The sequence below is a fragment of the Chanos chanos genome, chromosome 1 (genome assembly GCF_902362185.1).
Source record: "Chanos chanos chromosome 1, fChaCha1.1, whole genome shotgun sequence".
NCBI lineage: Eukaryota > Metazoa > Chordata > Actinopteri > Gonorynchiformes > Chanidae > Chanos > Chanos chanos.
In genome coordinates, this window is record NC_044495.1 from 38,309,619 (window position 1) to 38,328,605 (window position 18,987).

At 40.8% G+C, this 18,987-nt stretch overlaps 1 protein-coding gene across 1 annotated transcript; it reads left to right on the top strand.

Moving 5' to 3' along the window:
• The first annotated feature begins 2,352 nt into the window (after positions 1-2,352).
• On the top strand, positions 2,353-17,608 carry cry2 (cryptochrome circadian regulator 2). Its single transcript, XM_030770116.1, has 12 exons — positions 2,353-2,580; positions 4,864-4,972; positions 8,380-8,522; positions 10,037-10,221; positions 10,628-10,716; positions 10,844-10,984; positions 11,462-11,773; positions 13,103-13,254; positions 13,756-13,958; positions 15,099-15,185; positions 15,759-15,973; positions 16,342-17,608. Exons 1-11 carry the CDS (start codon positions 2,423-2,425, stop codon positions 15,965-15,967), a joined length of 1,788 nt encoding a protein of 595 aa, XP_030625976.1. The 5' UTR covers positions 2,353-2,422; the 3' UTR covers positions 15,968-15,973; positions 16,342-17,608.
• Positions 17,609-18,987: the final 1,379 nt, after the last annotated feature.

Genomic DNA, 18,987 nt, shown 5'->3' on the forward strand with positions numbered 1-18,987 from the left:
CAGTGTATCAGTGATTGTCTTATCAATTAAATCTTAAATTTAATTGTCTTCATTTAGAACTGGCAGTAACTGAAATTGCCTAACTGTATTGATACTCTTCTATTGCAGATTGAAAATGAAAAGGTCACAGCTCCAACCAAAAAAAAATTCAAACACACTGAAGACATCTCAGATAAATCTTACTGAGATCTTTGAAAAGACTCAGTTTAACAGACCAATATATTTCATCATATGGACTGCACAAACTCAATTTAAGCATATGAAAAGAAACGTAGATATGAAGTTGCAGATTTTCTTTTGAGATGTGCAGTCTAACCGCTGTTTTTTTATCACGTGTAATGTCAGATATGGATTGAAATGTCATAATCTTCATCCATTTTCATGTCTAAGCCTTCAGATGTTCTGATAAATGTGCGTATTACAGAAAAGTATTTTATTTGACATTTTCTGAACACCACTTTTCAGCGGAGCCAGAAAGTTATTGACAGGAACAAATGGGGTGCGGAACAGAAATTCGTTGGCTTTATAGCCTGTGTTCTTTAATGCAGATGTACTTATGTTCACATGGCAATATTTTACCATTTTAGGTTAATCAGTACATTTAAAAAATTGTGTAGGAAAGTTTCATTGTGACTTTAATGTTGTCACTGTAAACGTATGTTTAAGAAAGTTTAAATGAAATCTCTCCCTCAGTAAATAATAAAGAAAGGATTTCCACACATCTCTGTGATATCATCATATATCCTGAGTGCTTCTTTGTCTTAAAATGAAGGTCACAACCAAATATATTTTATTGTTATTTATAACAAAAGTCTGGAATGCCACTAAAATCAGTTTGCATTTTAAGATTACTGATAGAAACTGTAAAATAAAAACATGACTTTGCCCATGTCAAATATATCAAAATATGAACCAGGGAGGAAATACATGCACTGTAAAAATAACAAATTTGTCCAGGTCTCCATGTTATGATTTGAAATGCATTATTCAGTTTAGAATATCTTGTGTTTAATGTTTTGTCTGTATGAAAAGGTGCTGCACTGAATTCAAATTCATTTTGACAGTTTTCTCACAAGGTGTAAAGAGCTCCAGGAAGAGCTGTCACATAAAAAAAACTTAGCTTATAGCACCCTCTATCGGTTTGCCTTGGGAAATCTATAAGAATCTATAAAATACAAAACTTGAGAGAGCTAGGTGATGTCAGTTATTAATAATAAGAAAATGTATGTGTAAAAATGTTTGTGTGTGTGTGTGTGTGTGTGTGTGTGTGTGTGTGTACTTTTACATATATGCATATACATACCCTATATATATATATATGCACATATATATGCACATATATACTGTATATTCCTATATCTATCTATTGTCTATGTGTCCATGTATCTATCTGTCTATTTTTCTGTCCATATAGCTAAATAGAGACACACACATACATACATACACACACGCACGCGCGCGCGCGTGTGTGGGGGGTGGGGGGAGAGAGAGAGAGAGAGAAAGAGAGAGAGAGAGATGTGTGTGTGTGAATCTGTCTGTCTGTCTGTCTGAGGTCTGCTAAAAGAACGTATTAGAAACATTGCGAATGCCCCTGTTCTGACAAAGACACCCTTACCCTTTAAATCGTGGTAGCGATTTTACCAAAACAGAAAATGAGATCTCTCGGAAACAGAGACAGAAAGTTATTAGTTAGGTATTCCCTTGAAATCTGACACCTTAGAATCAGCGGGACGTGGAGTCAACACTGAAACATTTAATGGCAATGCAAATGTGTATTAATCTCCATATTAGAGTGTCCTCTGTACTCTCCAGGGGTTGCTAAGTTTGAACCACTACTTTTTAGATGAAGAATTTTTAATCGGTAAATGATCGGGAAAGTCACCACTAGGATATAAGGACCATCATCTACCCTAATGCGGAGAATCTGACCGATTAGGTTACAGTAAAATATAATTGCGTCACATCCTCAGAAGTTGGGCGACTGCTGTGTCTTTCATGTGTAAAGATAATTGCAAGAGCGGATAGGAAAAGCTTCTGCTGTTAATCATGTCTCTCTGGTTGATTTTGACTTAACCGACGTTGTATAAGTAAACATGGGAGGTCTGAGTCTCTCGTTTGCAGCATCATTTTGGCGTACAACCATAACACACCAAGTAAACGTGACGGGGCTTGGCCTACACGTGCTGACTAACCAATGGACGCGAAGCTGACGAAACTACTTATTTTAATACGGTGTACACGTGTCATTCTTCTGACCAATAAAATGAGAAAGAGGTGGAAAACGATTACGTCTGATGTCTCTGTCATTGATCTCAAACTTAAGAAGGAGATAATGTAGCAAACGGCTGTTGAACTGTGGATTGCTTGAGAAGCTCAGGATTTCTACGTCGAATTGTACATGAGAATGGACTGAATTGAAATCATGGTCGTGAATTCTGTTCATTGGTTTCGAAAAGGGCTGCGACTTCACGATAATCCGGCTTTAGAGGAAGCCTTAAATGGCGCTGATACAGTGCGCTGTGTTTATATTTTGGATCCGTGGTTTGCTGGTTCTGCCAACGTGGGAGTGAACAGATGGAGGTTAGTTGCAGAAAGAGGGCTAAAATTTGTTATCTAACCGTAAGAAACACTGTCGGTTTTGGATTTATACGATAGCATAGTTCCTCGGCCTGTTAGCTTACGTGTTAGCTAGCCAACGCCACAACCGCCAATTCACGATAAAGTTGCTTCTGAATGCAATGACAGTGTTTTGCCTTGGCCCACACTACTGAGCGAACAGCGCACGTTAGTTAGCGGCCAAGGTGTGCTTAATAGCACGTTCACTACCTCATTTCAGTTCATTCGCAGTTAATACGAATGTTGACTGTAACCGATGCACGACACATGTTTAATCCCAAGATATTTTTTCTCCCCGATCGAATTAACAGTTTAGGTGTGTTGACTGGCGTAAGCACACGAACGCAGTTAGCTAGCATACCCCGTAGCAGTGGTTCGCTAGCTAATTAAACGTTGCCTTGTCTGGCCTTGTAGTAGTGCAGCCATACAGATATTTATACAATGCATTAGGTCCCCAGTCATTTTGTGTTCATCACTTAATTCTACAAAATAGGCTGGACTGGCAGGTTTATAAACTTCACTGATATGACTTCGTACTGTCCGAAAGTAGCTTGGTGAATGAAGAACATGCTAGTAGCAGCGAGGCTTCGCTCACGCCCTCTTGGTCACTTGTATTTTATGTAACTCATAGCAGCGCTGTTTTCAGTGTGCGTCCTCAGTTCTACAGAGGCATGTGGGAAGTTTGTCTCCATCTCCCTCCCATAATATTTTTCAGCCGAATGTGATAAATAAAAATGAAAGACGCATTGAGGGCGTCTTAATAGGAATAAATGAAAGAGGGGGCTGTTAAACGCTACGTCTTAGATTTTCAAACCGCATGATTTTCTTGAGTCACTGTTATAGAGTAGTCCCTTTCTGAAAGAGTCATGACGTTATAAAAGTAGAATAAAGTTGGACAGTGACGTCCTGGATTTCCTTCACTGACACACACACACACTTCCCCGTGCAGCCCCATCACAGAAAGCGTTTGGAATACGAGAAAAACATTTAACAAAAACAAAATACATATTTAAAAAATGAGAATTTGGGGTACCCAGGGGCACAACAGTGCTCATGCTTCAAACATGTTTTTATTGACTTTGGCAACCGCATTGTGTAAACCGGAACAAGTATGCCAGTTTTTACAACCGACGGATATTCGTTATATGATTATGGGAAATAATTATGTGTATTTTTCAATATTCGTTGTGAAATGTATTGATATAGGTTCGTCTACTGGGGGAATATGTAAAACCTTTGAGAAGCGACCCAAAGCGTGATGCAGAGGGATTTGGCTCCGAAGTTCAAAGTCAATGAAATTACTATTTGCCACTATGTGACAGTTTGACCCCAACTGAGGCGGAACAAACAGTTGTTGTCGCATCTTCCATAAGTACTGCCACCATGGTGGAAAGTTCGTTTTGAATTTCATGGCGGTTGTTTGCCTGTCTGTTTCCCTTTGCTGTTTTGTTTGAAATTGCCCCTGCCGTCATATGTTTTCACATTAATTTGGGTAGAGTAGAATTACACTTAAGCTCTTGCATGGTACCAACATGGAAAGCAGGATTTGGGGACTAATGGTGGAGTTCTTCCTCCCACATGAGTGGACAAGTTCCTCTGTCATGTCGTGTTTGTTGAGCAAGATGTCTCTTAATGAGGAGACTAGAGTTAACCCCATGGTACCCCTCCCCCACTGCATAGTTTGAATAATTTCTTTAGAACTTCTTTAAATCCCACTCGTTTTTTTTTTTGTTTTGGTTTTTTTTAGACATGTCATTTTTATACATTCTAGAATCATATGATTGTTCATCTGGTGTTTTTTGTTTTTTTTTGCTGTACAACACATGTTTTGAATTTCAAATAATTCAAGACTGTGTTTGAGGCTTGTATAGATTAAAAGCAGGTTTCTTTTCTTGTGACCTTAGGTCAGAATGTCATTTTCTTAATCACGATTTCAAATACACGCACACACACTGTGTCACTATTATTGGTCACTATGCAGTTTCATATGGAAAAACAAAATGAGAGAAAAAAAAAGAATGTTGCTTTCCTGTTTTGTCACCAGTTCAAATGGATTGACTCAAGCACCCATTCTCAGCTCATATTTCAGAGAATATTTGTCTTTAACCAAATGTTCTCAAAGCCTAGTAAAGTAATTTTGCATCAGGTTGAAAAAAGTCACAATCTCCTCTTTTTGGATTTTTTTTGTCTATTTTTTGCTTAGAATGTGGCAGTTTGTGACCTCTGACTAAATCTCTTGACCTACAGATTTTTGTTGGAGTCTTTAGAGGATCTGGACACAAGTCTAAGGAAACTGAACTCGAGGCTTTTTGTAGTACGAGGTCAACCTACGGATGTGTTTCCAAAGCTCTTCAAGGTCAGTACACTCTCTCACACACACACACACTCTGTCATACCAACACACAAACAGTTTGTGTCTCTTGTAGTACCTCCTCCACGCAGGGGCTAGATGTTTGATGTTCATTTTAACAGTTTTGTGCACTAGATTTAACATCTGATGGTATGCAACAGCAGGTACTCCTCAGTCTTGTTAGTTAACTGTGTATACAAGTTGCTGTGGCCCATCTTGTTTTTGAGATGTTTCAGAGAAACCAGTATTTTGGTGAGATATAGATCTTTTCTTTTTAAACTTCTTCAACTTCAGAAAAATGTGAACTATTCCAGACCATTTCACATTGAATGACATCCACATGTCTCTGGCAACTGAACAGTTAAAGGCTGGGAAACAGCTTAAAGATTCTGTGCATTCCCTTTTCATTCCATTTTAAGCTTTCTTTGTAGGTAGAGCACACTGTGCTTCATAAAATCTTCTCTTGATTGAGCACTTACATTGTTTGGACAGTTTCATGAACTGATTTGTTGAATAACCTGGCCATTAGTTCTATTTGGGTGTTTGTTGTGGGTTTTTTTCCCCCCCCTCTGAAGAAGCATTCTTCGAGGAACAAGTATAGTAGGCTAAGTCAGATAGGTTATTACACTTGTGTTAGCACGCAAAGAGGAAGTACCCAAGAATGAGCCATACTGAGGTACTGGAACAAAACCAGATGTCAAAAGTGATTCACACTAGCAAACAGTGCTCCTGATACAGCTGGCACTCCTCTGTTTCCTATCACCTGGTTATAATAACACAACTGATTTTTCCAGAATATTCCACATCTCTAATACACAGTCTCCCTGAGCAGCCACTGACCACTCAAAGCCCTGAGGTGAGCATGCCTTATACAGGCTTGAGGAGTGTTTCAGAAAGCTCTAGTTGTTCCAGAAAGTTCTGTAAGCTTTGGGGAAAAAAAATATCCAGAGGTCCCCAGAGTGCTCTCAGCTGTTCTTCTATGAAGCAACTTACAGAAAATTCTTTAAAAAAGCCTAACTACAAATAATGAAGGTTTGTAGATAATTATGCAAGATAGAAGTTGTTAAATAGGCTACATTATCACATACCATCTCAGCAGTGTGAATTTGTGTCATGTTGCTTCGGTTGCGAAGATGGGGGTGGGGGGGGGGGGGGGCCTTTTTGATTCTGTTGCATGATAGACAAACAGCAACATGTGGCAAATTTCTCTGGGCCCCTGCACATTTTTGTTTCCGCCATCGGATGATTCCAGTGCCCACATCTGGATCTGAACTGAGTATCAGCTGTTGCAGAGTTCAGTTTTTACCCAGTTACATGATACATGATACTCCTGAGTTAGTTTAAATATGAAAATACAAAAACAAAAAATTAAAATATGCTAATATATATATACACACACACACACACACACACACACACACACACACACCCCAGTAAAAATTAGCTCCGTCCCCACCAAGAAATATCAAAGGACAAATCAAAACACCACCCCTCTCTCCTGTGTAACACGTTAATTCCTCATTTCAGTCTTTTACACTTTCACACCGTGAGTGTGTGCTGTGGCATAGTCAGACAACAGCACATTGTAGGTTAAGGGAAGCGGTGGGCGAAGCGCGTACCCCGGCCTGAAACACCACGGTCAGTGTGGTGAACATCCTCTAGGTAATGGAGCCATTGAAATTCAGTTCATTTTCAAGCACTTCCACATGGTACTAGACGTTCCTAATGGAGAGATGCAACGTGATGGTGGTGGTGTCATTGGGTGATCTACCTGCAGTCATTCTGTATCTTCTCAATTAACCAGGTAGCATGAGCCAGGTGTTGCTGATTCATATCCTCTACATTCTAATCTTGACACATTGTGTGCTGCAAAATATTACAAAGTCTAGTAAAGTCTTTCTTAATTATTATGAATCAGTATGTTAATGGTATGCTGTATTTCCTGTCATGACTTAATTGGAAAATGAGAACAAACAGCTGTAACTGTGTCGGTACCTAATTGTAACTGACATTATCGTTAGTTTTTCAGAGAACATAGAAAGGGAAATTGCAGCTCATTTTAAAACAGCATTTGAAAGAGTGGTCTTCTTTTGGTCTGTAGCAAAGTGTCTGGAAACAATCTTTTGTTCAGACGTACTGTGGGTGTGTTTGAGGCGTTGGTTTTCAACATGAATGAAAACCAGTTTACATTTGTGCCATAGTGAAGTAAACTACAACACTAATTTGAACTCGTCAACAAGTTGCTGTTCTGGGAGTTTGGTTGACCAGTGTTTTGACAGTGGCTTCCGCTTCTGATCTGATTTTATCCCTCTGTTGGTATTTTTCTCAAAACTACAATATGGAAGCAGTCCTGTTTTTGCTTTCTTTTTCCCCATTTGACAGTACATGTTAACTGCTGAGTAAGTTGCCTTTGTTATTTTCCACGCTCTTTGTCAACTGAACGATGAAGTTCAAAGTTTTACTTGCGACAAACTTACAGTTTTTTAATGGTTTCTAAGTAACACTGTTGTATCTTCTTCAAATTACACCTCAGTATTTCCATAATAATTCCAAGGTTGCCATGCCGATGGCAATGACCACACCTCTGTGAACGTGTGACTCTGTCTGGTTGCATTGTAACTCTTAGTTACTCAGTTAAAGGTTCAGATTGAATACTGAGTATTCATTGACTGACATGACGGTCAAAATGACACTCTCGCTAGGACTGCACGCAGCAAAATTGGCCTCTCTGTCTTTCTGGTGGCAGGTGAAACGTCCAGTCTCCCCAGACTCTTGCGTCAGTTGAAGCATGAAGTGGTTTTCGTTCCCCTATTGGCAGGTTACCGCATCTGTTTATGCAAGAGTCTCTTTTCTGTCTGGGTAGGGTGTGCAGAGGCAGACTGACTGGATCGCTTGCATAAGCACAGAAGCATCATTTCTCTCTCTCTCTCTCTCTCTCTCTCTCTCTCTCTCTCTCTCTCTCTCTCTCTCTCTCTCTCGTCCTGTGTGTGTGAGTGTGTGTGTGCGCACGCAGAACGTGTCTTACAAACAGCTGCTAGGGCAGCCTCTCAGATGAAGGGGATTGGAATGAGAGCGTTGCTGGGTTAGGGAATACGTGACATGCCATTTAACAGACACTCAGCCCATCACAGAGTCACCCCTGGCGTGGCTAAGATGATGCTTCAGGGCCAAGTCAGTTACGATCAGAAAGCAGCAGTCCGCTGCCAATTTGAAATGAGAACACTAGAGATTGAAAGACTAATAAAAATATGTGGAGTTTTTTTTTTTTTCCCTAGCTGTTAAGAAATTTAAAGTGCATAATCTAAATTATCACACACTGTGTATATTGCATGTGAGTCAGCATTGGTCTTGACAGATTCACGCTCTAAGTTCCTTTCTTTCTGTCTTCTGATCTTTCCCTGTTTAAAATGCAGGAGTGGAACGTCACCCGCCTGACCTTTGAGTATGACTCTGAGCCGTACGGAAAGGAGCGCGACGGTGCCATCATTAAAATGGCCCAGGAATTTGGCGTGGAGACAATAGTGAGGAACTCTCACACGCTCTACAACCCCGACAGGTGGGTGTCTCGGCTTTTTGCGCGTCCGTTCGATCCGATCAGCGTTCTACTCCGCACTGAGCATCCTACAACTACCGTGAAGCGACTCGTGCAGAACACTTTTCTTTTGGTTTTTCTTCCCTAAGAATTATTGAAAGTGTAGTTCGACATTTCACATGTCATTTCAGTAGCGATGAGTCAGTATAACGCACAGTGGATAGAATGGTCAAGGTTTGTGACGTTTGCACTTTAGGCGTTGTTAAATGCGCTGTTGCGCAATCCGGAATCAGTCTTGTGCATTGCCCTGTGGTTGTATTAGTGTGTGTCAGAGTGTAACATAATAAGTAACCACATTCCTCGACAGCCTCCCTCCACTGTACACTGACCTTAAACTGATACAACAGTCACATCTCATTGTTGAATCCACAGTGTAGGAGGAATACTGCTAAATAAGAGACCAGAGAAGATTTGCATCCATTTTGACTAAAAGAATGAAATGCAAGCGTTTTAATATAAGGGAAACAGTGGAACACATTGCCTCAGTTATGTAAAACAGGAATGACGCAGTTAATATACCCGTAAACCCTTTTTTTAAATGGGAAAAAGACACAGGCTCATTCAAATGCAGAACCTGCTCTCCTCTACCTGAGTTAAGTAACACTTTTTCTCCCTCCCCTTTACCATTTAATCGCAAACAATGGCAAAAGGCTCAGGAACCATAATCTCAGCTCTCTCTGCCTGTGTGTGTAGCAGCAAATTCCCAGGGCTTCTACTCCTCACGCTAACATTACGTGTTCGGTGCTGCCACCTTGTGACGGCACGTCGCATCCGTCAGTCACACCACAGAACATGTGCAGTGGGCGGGTATTGAAATAGCTGAGCATGGGGATCATCAGTGAAAACATGTGCTGGGCTGGAGAACGCCGCAGACACATGGAAGCCTCCTGACCGCAGGAAAGTAACGACCCAATGGGAGGTGCTACAAGTTGGCCAGATATAGTCAGGCGTTGTATAAGACACGGCCTATAAATAAGAGGCATGTTGTAACCGTGTCAACAGAAACGGTTGTACTCTAAAAGCTTTCTCTGGGTAAATAACGGTCATAGCCACAGGATTTGATCCAGTTTTCACAGGAGTGTTGGACTGTTTGAGTCGCAGCAAAAGTTGAGCAACCTAGTGGTTTTGGAGAAGTCTAGTTAGTAGTGTTTGAGTGTGCAGCAAATGTGATAATATGGGTAATAACACACCAAATATCTGGGTCATACCTGGACAACTGTTAATAGCCATACAATAACCATAAGTAATTTTTCAGTCACAAACTGAAAAAAAAGCATTTCTTACCAATTCCAATGAAATGTCTTAGTTAAACTCATCAGATATATTTGTTTTGGAATTAAGCATAAGTACGTAAATATATATATAAAGAGGTTAAAAAAACAAGAGAGAAGCTCCACTCAGAATGAATGAAATGTTAGCTGTGGGAATGTAACTGTGGGTTTGTGTTTGTGCCCCCCACCCCCTCCCCGCCTGGGCAGGATCATTGAGATGAACAATAACAGCCCCCCATTGACCTTCAAGCGATTCCAGGCCATCATAAACAAACTGGAGTTACCCAGGAGACCCCTGCCAACCATCACCAAGGAACAGATGGACAGGTGCAGGACCAAGATCTCTGACAACCACGATGAACACTACAGCGTTCCCTCTCTCGAGGAACTGGGTGAGACATGCTTTTAACCATTGACTTCTCCTTTTTACACAGTGTTTTTTCTCTTTTTTTTTTTTTTTTTTTTCTTTTTTTTTAAGATTGGAGTTACGTGTATTATGCTTGGGTATGAATTGGAGGGGACAAATACATGTTCCTTTTGATCAACATCAGTCTTTGTCAGTAATTATTGTAGGCTCGAGTCTGGTCTCTGCATTAAAACATAATTCTGTTTTTGGTAGAAGTTACTTGTCCAGTTTATGATGTAACTGTCTGGGATGTTTTTTTTCTCTCTCTTTAACAGTTTGTGGTTTTTCTAAAATTAAGATCTTGTGACGACCAATGTTAACCTCACTTAATGTGCATAACACATTGGCATGCTCAGTATGAATGACTTCATAGTGGTGTTTTTGTTCAATAGGGTTTAAGAACCAGGGCCAGAGTGCAGCAGTGTGGAAGGGAGGGGAGACGGAGGCTCTGGAGAGACTCAGTAAACACTTAGACAGAAAAGTGAGTCAGCATGTTTGTGGTAAAACACACACAGAGTTTACCAATAAGGCACACAACACAGTCTAATGATCTCCCCTGTTTAACGGCACGTTTTATCTGCTGTCTTTGTCCGACTTTTGTGTTTCAGGCCTGGGTGGCGAATTTTGAGCGTCCTCGAATAAACAGCAGTTCGCTGTTCGCTAGCCCCACCGGTCTCAGTCCGTACCTCCGCTTTGGGTGTTTGTCATGTCGCGTCTTCTACTACAACCTCCGGGAACTCTACATGAAGGTATGGCTGAGGTTTTGAATTACACCACTTCTTGTTACTCTTGAATTCAGTGCCGCATGAATCTACCTAAAGAGTATTATTTACTCCCTTTTTTTCCTAGTTTTTTAAATTTGAATTTAAACAAAAAAAGAAGAGATGGAGCTTTTTTCTATTTTTTATTGGCTTACCAAAGCAACTTGAGGCAGGCTTAGCTAGAGCAGACCTCAGAAACCGCTAAGAGCACAGGCATGGAAGAGCTCGGTCAAGAAAATCTGAATTTAAAATCTTCAAAACAGTAATTACAGAGGACCACTCTGATCCTGTCAGTGTGTTAATACTGCTGATCATTTTGAAAGGTTTGCGTGTCTAGCTGAGAGAAGTCATATACCAATTGTATTAATCTGTCAAGACCTCAGTGACGTCAGTGGTGATGATGCTGATACCAGGGGTGTCAGTGGTGGCTTAATGAGTGACATTTTGGAGCCTCTGCTCTTTCAGTTGAGGAAACGCTCCAGCCCCCCTCTCTCATTGTTCGGCCAGCTGCTGTGGAGGGAGTTTTTCTACACGGCCGCCACCAACAACCCCAACTTTGACCGCATGGAGGGTAACCCCATCTGCGTGCAGATCCCCTGGGACCACAACCCTGAGGCGTTGGCCAAGTGGGCTGAGGGCCGGACGGGTTTCCCCTGGATTGACGCCATCATGACCCAGCTTAGGGAAGAGGGTTGGATCCACCACCTGGCCCGACATGCTGTGGCCTGCTTCCTGACCCGCGGAGACCTTTGGATCAGCTGGGAGAGAGGGATGAAGGTAAGAACTAGTTAAACATACCTGTTCACTACATTGTGGAGGTGTGTGCCAAGCCGAACCAAAGAGGTCTCGTGTTTGACAAACATGATGGGTTGAGTTTTGTTGATGAAATATGGTGGGTTGAGTTTGTACGCAGGAGCAGGGTGGGTTGAGTTTGTACGCAGGAGCAGGGTGGGTTGAGTTTGTACGCAGGAGCAGGGTGGGTTGAGTTTGTACGCAGGAGCAGGGTGGGTTGAGTTTATCTTGAAGTTGTAATGAATGGTAAGCTGATGAGCAGTGAGACAGATGTAGTTGTAATGTCTGTGATGACATTTCAGAACGGTCTGGACATTCCTGTCTTAGAATTAGAGCAGATTTACTGATGAAAATGAAAGCCAGTCAGTTTTCTTGATTTAGTCAGGTCAGCAGAAGATAGTGGAGCTAACTAGACAAAGTCAGCAGTTCTTTAGAAGCCATTATCAAGCTGGAGTCTGTGCATTAACTGCTTTGAGGCTACGTAAGCAACTGCTTCAGCCTCGTTTTGAAGAACAAAACACAGCTATGAGTTGTTCACATATCCTTTGAAGTAGCTTGACCTTTTTGGTGGAGTGTGGCCAGCTCTATCTCAGAGCTGAAGTTTTTGACTGTCGGACGTCATCTGAAACCCTCATTTTATGAAATCAGAGTAACATATTGTTTGAAACCTTGTGAGTTGTGAGCATGAATTAGAGTTGGTTTGATAAGACACAGCACAACATGACCGCTTCTTTTTTAACTTTCCTGAGTGAATTGACATACTGCTTTCAGCTTAAGAGAGAAGTTCATGAAGACAAACAAAAATCTTTGAATCCTATGACTTTCAGATATAGAATCATACCTGTACAGCCAAGTAAATGTTTCTCAGTGTGTTCTAACACAGTGGTTCTCACCTCCAGTCCTGAGGACCCCCTGTCCTGCACACCTTTGTTTTAATTTTTCATTATCACAGTTGATTGAGCCAGTCAAGGACTTAATGATTAACTGATCGGTGGAATCAGGTGTGTCAGTCCTGAGCCAACTGTGATAATGAAGAGATAAAACAAAAAGACATGCAGGACAGGGGGCCCTCAGGACTGGAGCTGAGATTCACTGTTCTAACACATCTATTTCAAACAGATTTGCAGAACAGTTCAAACTGGGCAAACAGGTTTTGAACGGGTCCGAACTTGTGTGGTTGAACGAGAACTTAAACAAACCCAGTTCAACCCAAATCAGACATTTACTTTCATCATAGTCCAACACAATGTTTTTTTTCAAGTTGTGTCCTGTTTACAGTGCTGTTAACCATGGGCCTGTTTTTCTGTGGGGCAGGTGTTTGAAGAGCTGCTGCTGGATGCAGACTGGAGTGTGAATGCAGGCAGCTGGATGTGGCTCTCATGCAGTGCTTTTTTCCAACAGTTCTTTCATTGTTACTGCCCTGTTGGCTTTGGCCGCAGAATCGACCCCAGCGGAGAATACATAAGGTAACCCGGCCTGTGAAAAAAGCAATTTTACAAGGACAAGAGTAGCAACATGTTGACCTAGTTGCAAGTCCAAGTTACAGGCACTCCAGGGCCAACCAGAGAAGCGGAAATGTAGACATAAAGCCCTAAGTGTGTATGTGCTTGAGAAACTGTGCTGTCGGTCATTCATAGTAATCACGCCAATTGTACGTTTTCCTCTTTTAGCACCTCTCCCCTGTTTTGAATTCAGTTCACATATTGTTGACTGAAACATGAATAGCTTTTTATGTTTCACCTTTACTTTAAGCACATTTCTTTTTTTCTTTTTTTTCTTTTTTTTGCATTAAGCAATACAGTTGTGTTTGTGGTTCTTGTTTTTCAAGAATTCGTATTTTAGGCCTTAATTTGTTCATGTTTGGTTTTGATAGTTTATGAGCCTCATTGATATACCCCAGCTGCCCCCAATGAACCAGACATACAAATGGTATTTCATAGGAATAACAGTGGTAATATATTATGCAGGAGATACATCCCAAAGCTGAAGGACTACCCCAACCGTTACATCTACGAGCCATGGAATGCTCCAGAGTCTGTGCAGAAAGCAGCCAACTGTGTAGTGGGTGTGGACTACCCCAAACCCATGATCAACCACGCAGAGAGCAGCCGTCTCAACATTGAGAGAATGAAGCAGGTCTACCAGCAGCTCTCTCACTACAGAGGCCTTAGTAAGTTACACTGCACTCAAACAACAGCAACACACACACACACACACACACACACAGAGAAATATACCAAAGAAAGACCGAAGCAAGTGTGGATCCAGTAACAGGAGGACAAGTGCAGCCTAAGGTTTCTGAAGATTAGCTAACATTTTTCTGTTAGCCTTTGGTTTTTTCCCCATGAGTTTTTACATCACAGCACAGTCCAAAAAGGCAATGAAAATGCATACTGCTGTCCTGTTAAGACGTTAATGCTTAGAGCTTCAAATATTGGAACAGTTATTTTGAATAATTGAACTGCTGCAAGTTAATGTACTCTAAATTAATACTATGTTAGCAAGTAACTTGTTGAAGAGATGTCAGGCTTATTGTAGCTGTTTTTCCACAGAGGGCTGAGTCATGCTCAGTTCCCATACACACACACACAGAAACCACTTTTTTTTGTCAGTGCCTGGTCTTTTTCCATACCTCATCACACTTTTTTTTTTTCTTTTGTTCCTCCAATAAAGACTTTGGACCTCTTAGCAGACAGGGAGGTGAATAAGCCTTTTAAAATGTGCTAGCATTATAAGAACCAGAACTCTTTTCATATCCACCTCTTGACCTTTTTATTCAGGATCTGTTTGGATGTTCTCAGTAGCTCTTGCCCTCATATTTCTATATTAAAAACAACAGCAAAAAGGAAAGAAGAAGGGAAAAAAAAATGTCATTGTAAAATTGTTATTTAAAAAAATGTGTGATTTGCCACTGGTACATCATTAGCTTTGGTGATAATCTGAAAAGACCCGAGAAATTGCATGGAGGGCACATTTGGGGTACACTCACCTGTAATAAGTGATGATGATGCTGATAATAACTGTGACAGTAATTGACCTTCCTGGTTACACAAGCCTGTTTCTTGGCACATACTGAGCCTGTCCCCAAAATTGTCATGACCCATTTGCAGCAGATGTAACCCCCTGAGTAATGTCCTTATTTCCTGCAAGACTCGAGGTTTTAGTCAGCGTGTATTTAAAACTCATGCAGCGACGTCTTTTACAGCTGGAGAAAGGTTGAGGGCCTAAAACCCAACCCCCCCACATTTCAGAGCTGTAAACCTGTTGTCACAGTGGCGTGCTCTCTGATTGGTTCTCTTGTTTGTCTCAGGTCTGCTTGCATCAGTTCCCACAATCCAGGAAGAGGCAGAACCGCCCACATCAGATGACTCCTCCCAAGCCAGCAGCAGCACCAGCGGTAAATGATAATACTCTCCAAGTCTAAAGCCGTATCAGGTTCAAACTGCAACCCAACCCTCCACCCCTCAGAAACCCACAGCATCAGAATCAGAGGTGTATGTGACAAACTAGTCCCAGTGCCATTTGTTACTGTGCTGATAGGAAATCAGCTTTCGGAAATTCTATAAAGCTAATGGCACAAACAACACTAATTTAATTTTCTATTTTAAAGTATTAAGGGTTCAGAGTGTTAACTATGAGGTGACCCTGACAAATTCTCTGACAATTCTCTTCATCCCACTAACGCAAGAGACTTTTCCACTGAGAAAACCAATCCAGTCTGCTGAGGCTGGGTATATTGGATACCCTGGTATTAATGTTGTTTCATCTTTACGTTACCGGGATTCCTTTGATTGAACACGAGGATGCTGAGAATAGCGTCTCAAAAGGAAATGGACAAACGATCTTGTAAATGTGACTTGACTTATGTCTCATGGCTCTAGGATAAGAAAAGATGGGGAAAGTATAATGTTGTTTTTATTGTCTGTGGGGAAAAACATGGGGTAATCCGTATCTGTTCTCTCTGGTTTAGGACCTGTTCCTACTCCTGCATCCACCCCTACCCCTGACCCCGCCTCCACCCAACAGCAGCAGCAACAACAACAACAACAAGCAGCAATAGCAGCCATCCCCGCTCAGAGGAAGAGAGGCAGACCAGCAGAATTACAGAGCACCCAAAAGTCTAAAGTTCAACACACCAGCCAGGCCAAAGCAGATGACCAATCAGAGGACAAGCAGTGACCACAGGTGAAATCCACCAATCAACTGTTACTACATCACACAAATAACATAGCAGTTGCTAAGTGACCGCTGAACAATTGTTTTCACAGTGAAATATCTGGCAGTTGTCCTCTAAAAGAAAGAAGTATCATCAGTGCATTTTTTTGTTATTTCAAATCATTCTATTTTCGGTGGCACTTCTCAAACGGTTCACTGAATGAGATATGCCATTGCAGCTACTTTGAAATGAGGTTTTTATCTCATTACACCTTAAATGTGTCAAATTATGCATCTAAAATGACTCAATCAGTTTCACATGCTATGTTTACAACGTGTGTACTTCATTATTTTGTGTATGTTCATGCTATTTTTTTTTTTTTATCTCTGCTTTTCAGATGCTGCCAGATGCTATCTTGGAAGATTCACACATACCGCAGAGAAGTAGATTTGTCTCTCTTCACTTCCCAGAAAAACCATCCAGCAGATAAAAGGAGTTTTGCCCTCGCTCACTGCTTCATGATCTCCACTGACTTCAGCAAAACCTGATTAGCCATAGCAAAAACAACAAACAGCAACAAAGCAGTACGAATGCCAATAACAAACAGTGCGGTGACGCGGAGCGTCTTAGAGCTAGCGCTGCAGATTTTTTGTTTTTTTTGTTTGTTTTTTTTTTCCTTTCCCTCTCAGCGTTCCCAAATCTGCTTTTGTAATAGTTTTACAGTTTTGAATTTTTCAACCAAACATTTATAAGCGTGTCTATAACGGTTTTCATGGCTCACCGATGCTTGTTTGTACAGTAGGGGTAAATCTAACTTTGATCAGAAGGCAGAGCTGAAAATGGTACAGTTTCGACCATTCGCTAAGGGCATGTAATTTCATCGATTATTTGTGAAATATAGCTATATTTGATATGTACGGACTGCACCTTTATGCAGTTAAAGTGATTGTTGTTAATATTAATAAAAGTTGAGTTATATTGAACTGTATCGAAATGCTGACCTGGGAATAACTAAACCAGTGGTATTTTTAAGGAGTATTTCACAAAGCAAGATCACCTATTGGACAATCAAGGCTTTTCAGAGCACATACATTAAAAGGATCAGACTTACTGAAAAATCTTGCCTTCTGAAATAGCCCTGCTATCTGCAAATGTGGAGGGGGGGGGGATTATAATCATGTGCCCAGCAGCATTACAATTTAAGTACTAAGGAATTAGCCCTCCCTGCCCGCTTTTACATTTCTATCCAACATGAAATAAAGACAATATCCAGTCCTAAAATAGTAACAAACTGCAATATTCATATTCTGGTCGTCTTATCTGAACTGTTTTTTTTGTTTTGTTTTGGGTTTTTTTTTATCCTCAAATCACTCGTCATAGACAACATGTACCTTTCCATCTGTCACTAAATATTGTACATTCCACACAAACATGTGCATTCACAGTAATTTAAAGTGTCCTCCTGCTAAGTGGAATAGCTTTATTTATTTTATTGTAATTTTTTTTTTTTTGTATTGTACAAAAGAGTTTATTTTCATTAAAGCGCTGATGTACTCATGACCCATTCTGTGCGGAGGCATTAATTTATTAAAGCCCGTTATACCACTCGCTTCTCTTAACCTTGGCCGTCATTTTGGTGACATATTGCATCTACAATATTTCACTGTAGGATACAATGTATCAAATAAATTTCTGAGCATATTTAAACATTTTGTTGACTTCTGTTTTTATTAAAAAAAATTTACCGTAACGTTTAAGTAATGTGTTTTGTACAAAGGAAAAGGACCAGTGTTTGTGTTTTTTTTTTTGTTTTTTTTTTCTTTTAAGGTTTCAGTTGAGGGTGCAATAATGTATAGTGCCACTAGAGAGCAGTGTTTATCTTAGTACTCACAGGACTCCCCATCCCCACAAACACAAACACACACAATCATCTGAAACACCTTAAATAGATCATCTTTATCAAGACACTGTGCTGAAAATTCCAGTACAAACCTCTGCAAGTTCATGAATTTTGTTATAAAGGTATAAATGTAGTGTAGGTTTCAGCTAAAATGTTGGCAAAATGTAAATTTTAAAAATCTGCTTATTTTGAGTAGGAAGAATTCATTAAAGATATTGCATCTGGGATGATTGTGTGGGTAAATAAAGCTCAGACATTTATTTGTAAATTGACAATACATATAGTCTTTTTTTTTGTTGGGGGTTGTACAGTCTGAGGTCTTGTTTTCCTCTCTCACACCGCAGGAGGATGGGAATTAATGGTCTGCATCCCTTTGGGAATTTCCTCTCTTCCCTCCTTATCTTTCTCTCTCTCATGTTAGTGGATCCACTAATATCCACTCCCTGAGAGAATCTCCATGTAACCTGCGCTATTCACCTCTTTTTTTTCTCTCTTTCTCTCTGGTTTTCGCAACCTCCACCCTCTCCCTGCCCACCCACACACTCGAGAGCAGCCGATTGTATCCAGTCTCCAGAGCATCAATATTGAATTTGTTTGGGCTTCCTTTCCATGGATCAGCATTTCTAACGTAATGACACACGTGAGATTGCAGTTGAAGGGGGTGGGGTGGGCGGGGGGGGGGGCATAGCTTGTTATTTTTTTATGCTTCAGAAAGCTCCAGAGCATAAGATTATGGATGGATAAGATCCGTTATAGTTTTACCAAATTAGTTACAGAGAGTCCACACAGGAAATAGATTTTGAAAAACAATAACATCCTTCACAACGTGTTAAGAATAGTATTTTAACACTTTTTTTTTTTGTTCAGTCATCTCCTTCAACCTTTCCCCAGGACACTGTACATACCCACTTGGAACCATTCACAGTGTTGTGAAAGAGAGAGATTTCTAAAGCAGCACTCTCTGCTACCTGAGTACAGCCTGACAGGATGGGGGTCTTGACTTTATTCTCAGCCTGTCGATACAATTCCAGTCCTTGCGTTTCCACTGCTGCAGGACCTCCTCTGTGTGGAGGTGGCAACTTGAGCCGCATCGATCCAGCCCATTCATCATGGGAGTGGCAGGCTTCTACAGAGGTCTGCTCT

Bases quoted from the DNA above. Each gene is read 5' to 3' on its own strand.
- cry2 (XM_030770116.1), top strand. From the start codon at position 2,423: ATGGTCGTGAATTCTGTTCATTGGTTTCGAAAAGGGCTGCGACTTCAC. The intron at 10,222-10,627 runs GTGAGACATGCT...TTTGTTCAATAG, and splicing joins TCCCTCTCTCGAGGAACTGG to GGTTTAAGAACCAGGGCCAG. The intron at 10,985-11,461 runs GTATGGCTGAGG...CTGCTCTTTCAG, and splicing joins TCCGGGAACTCTACATGAAG to TTGAGGAAACGCTCCAGCCC.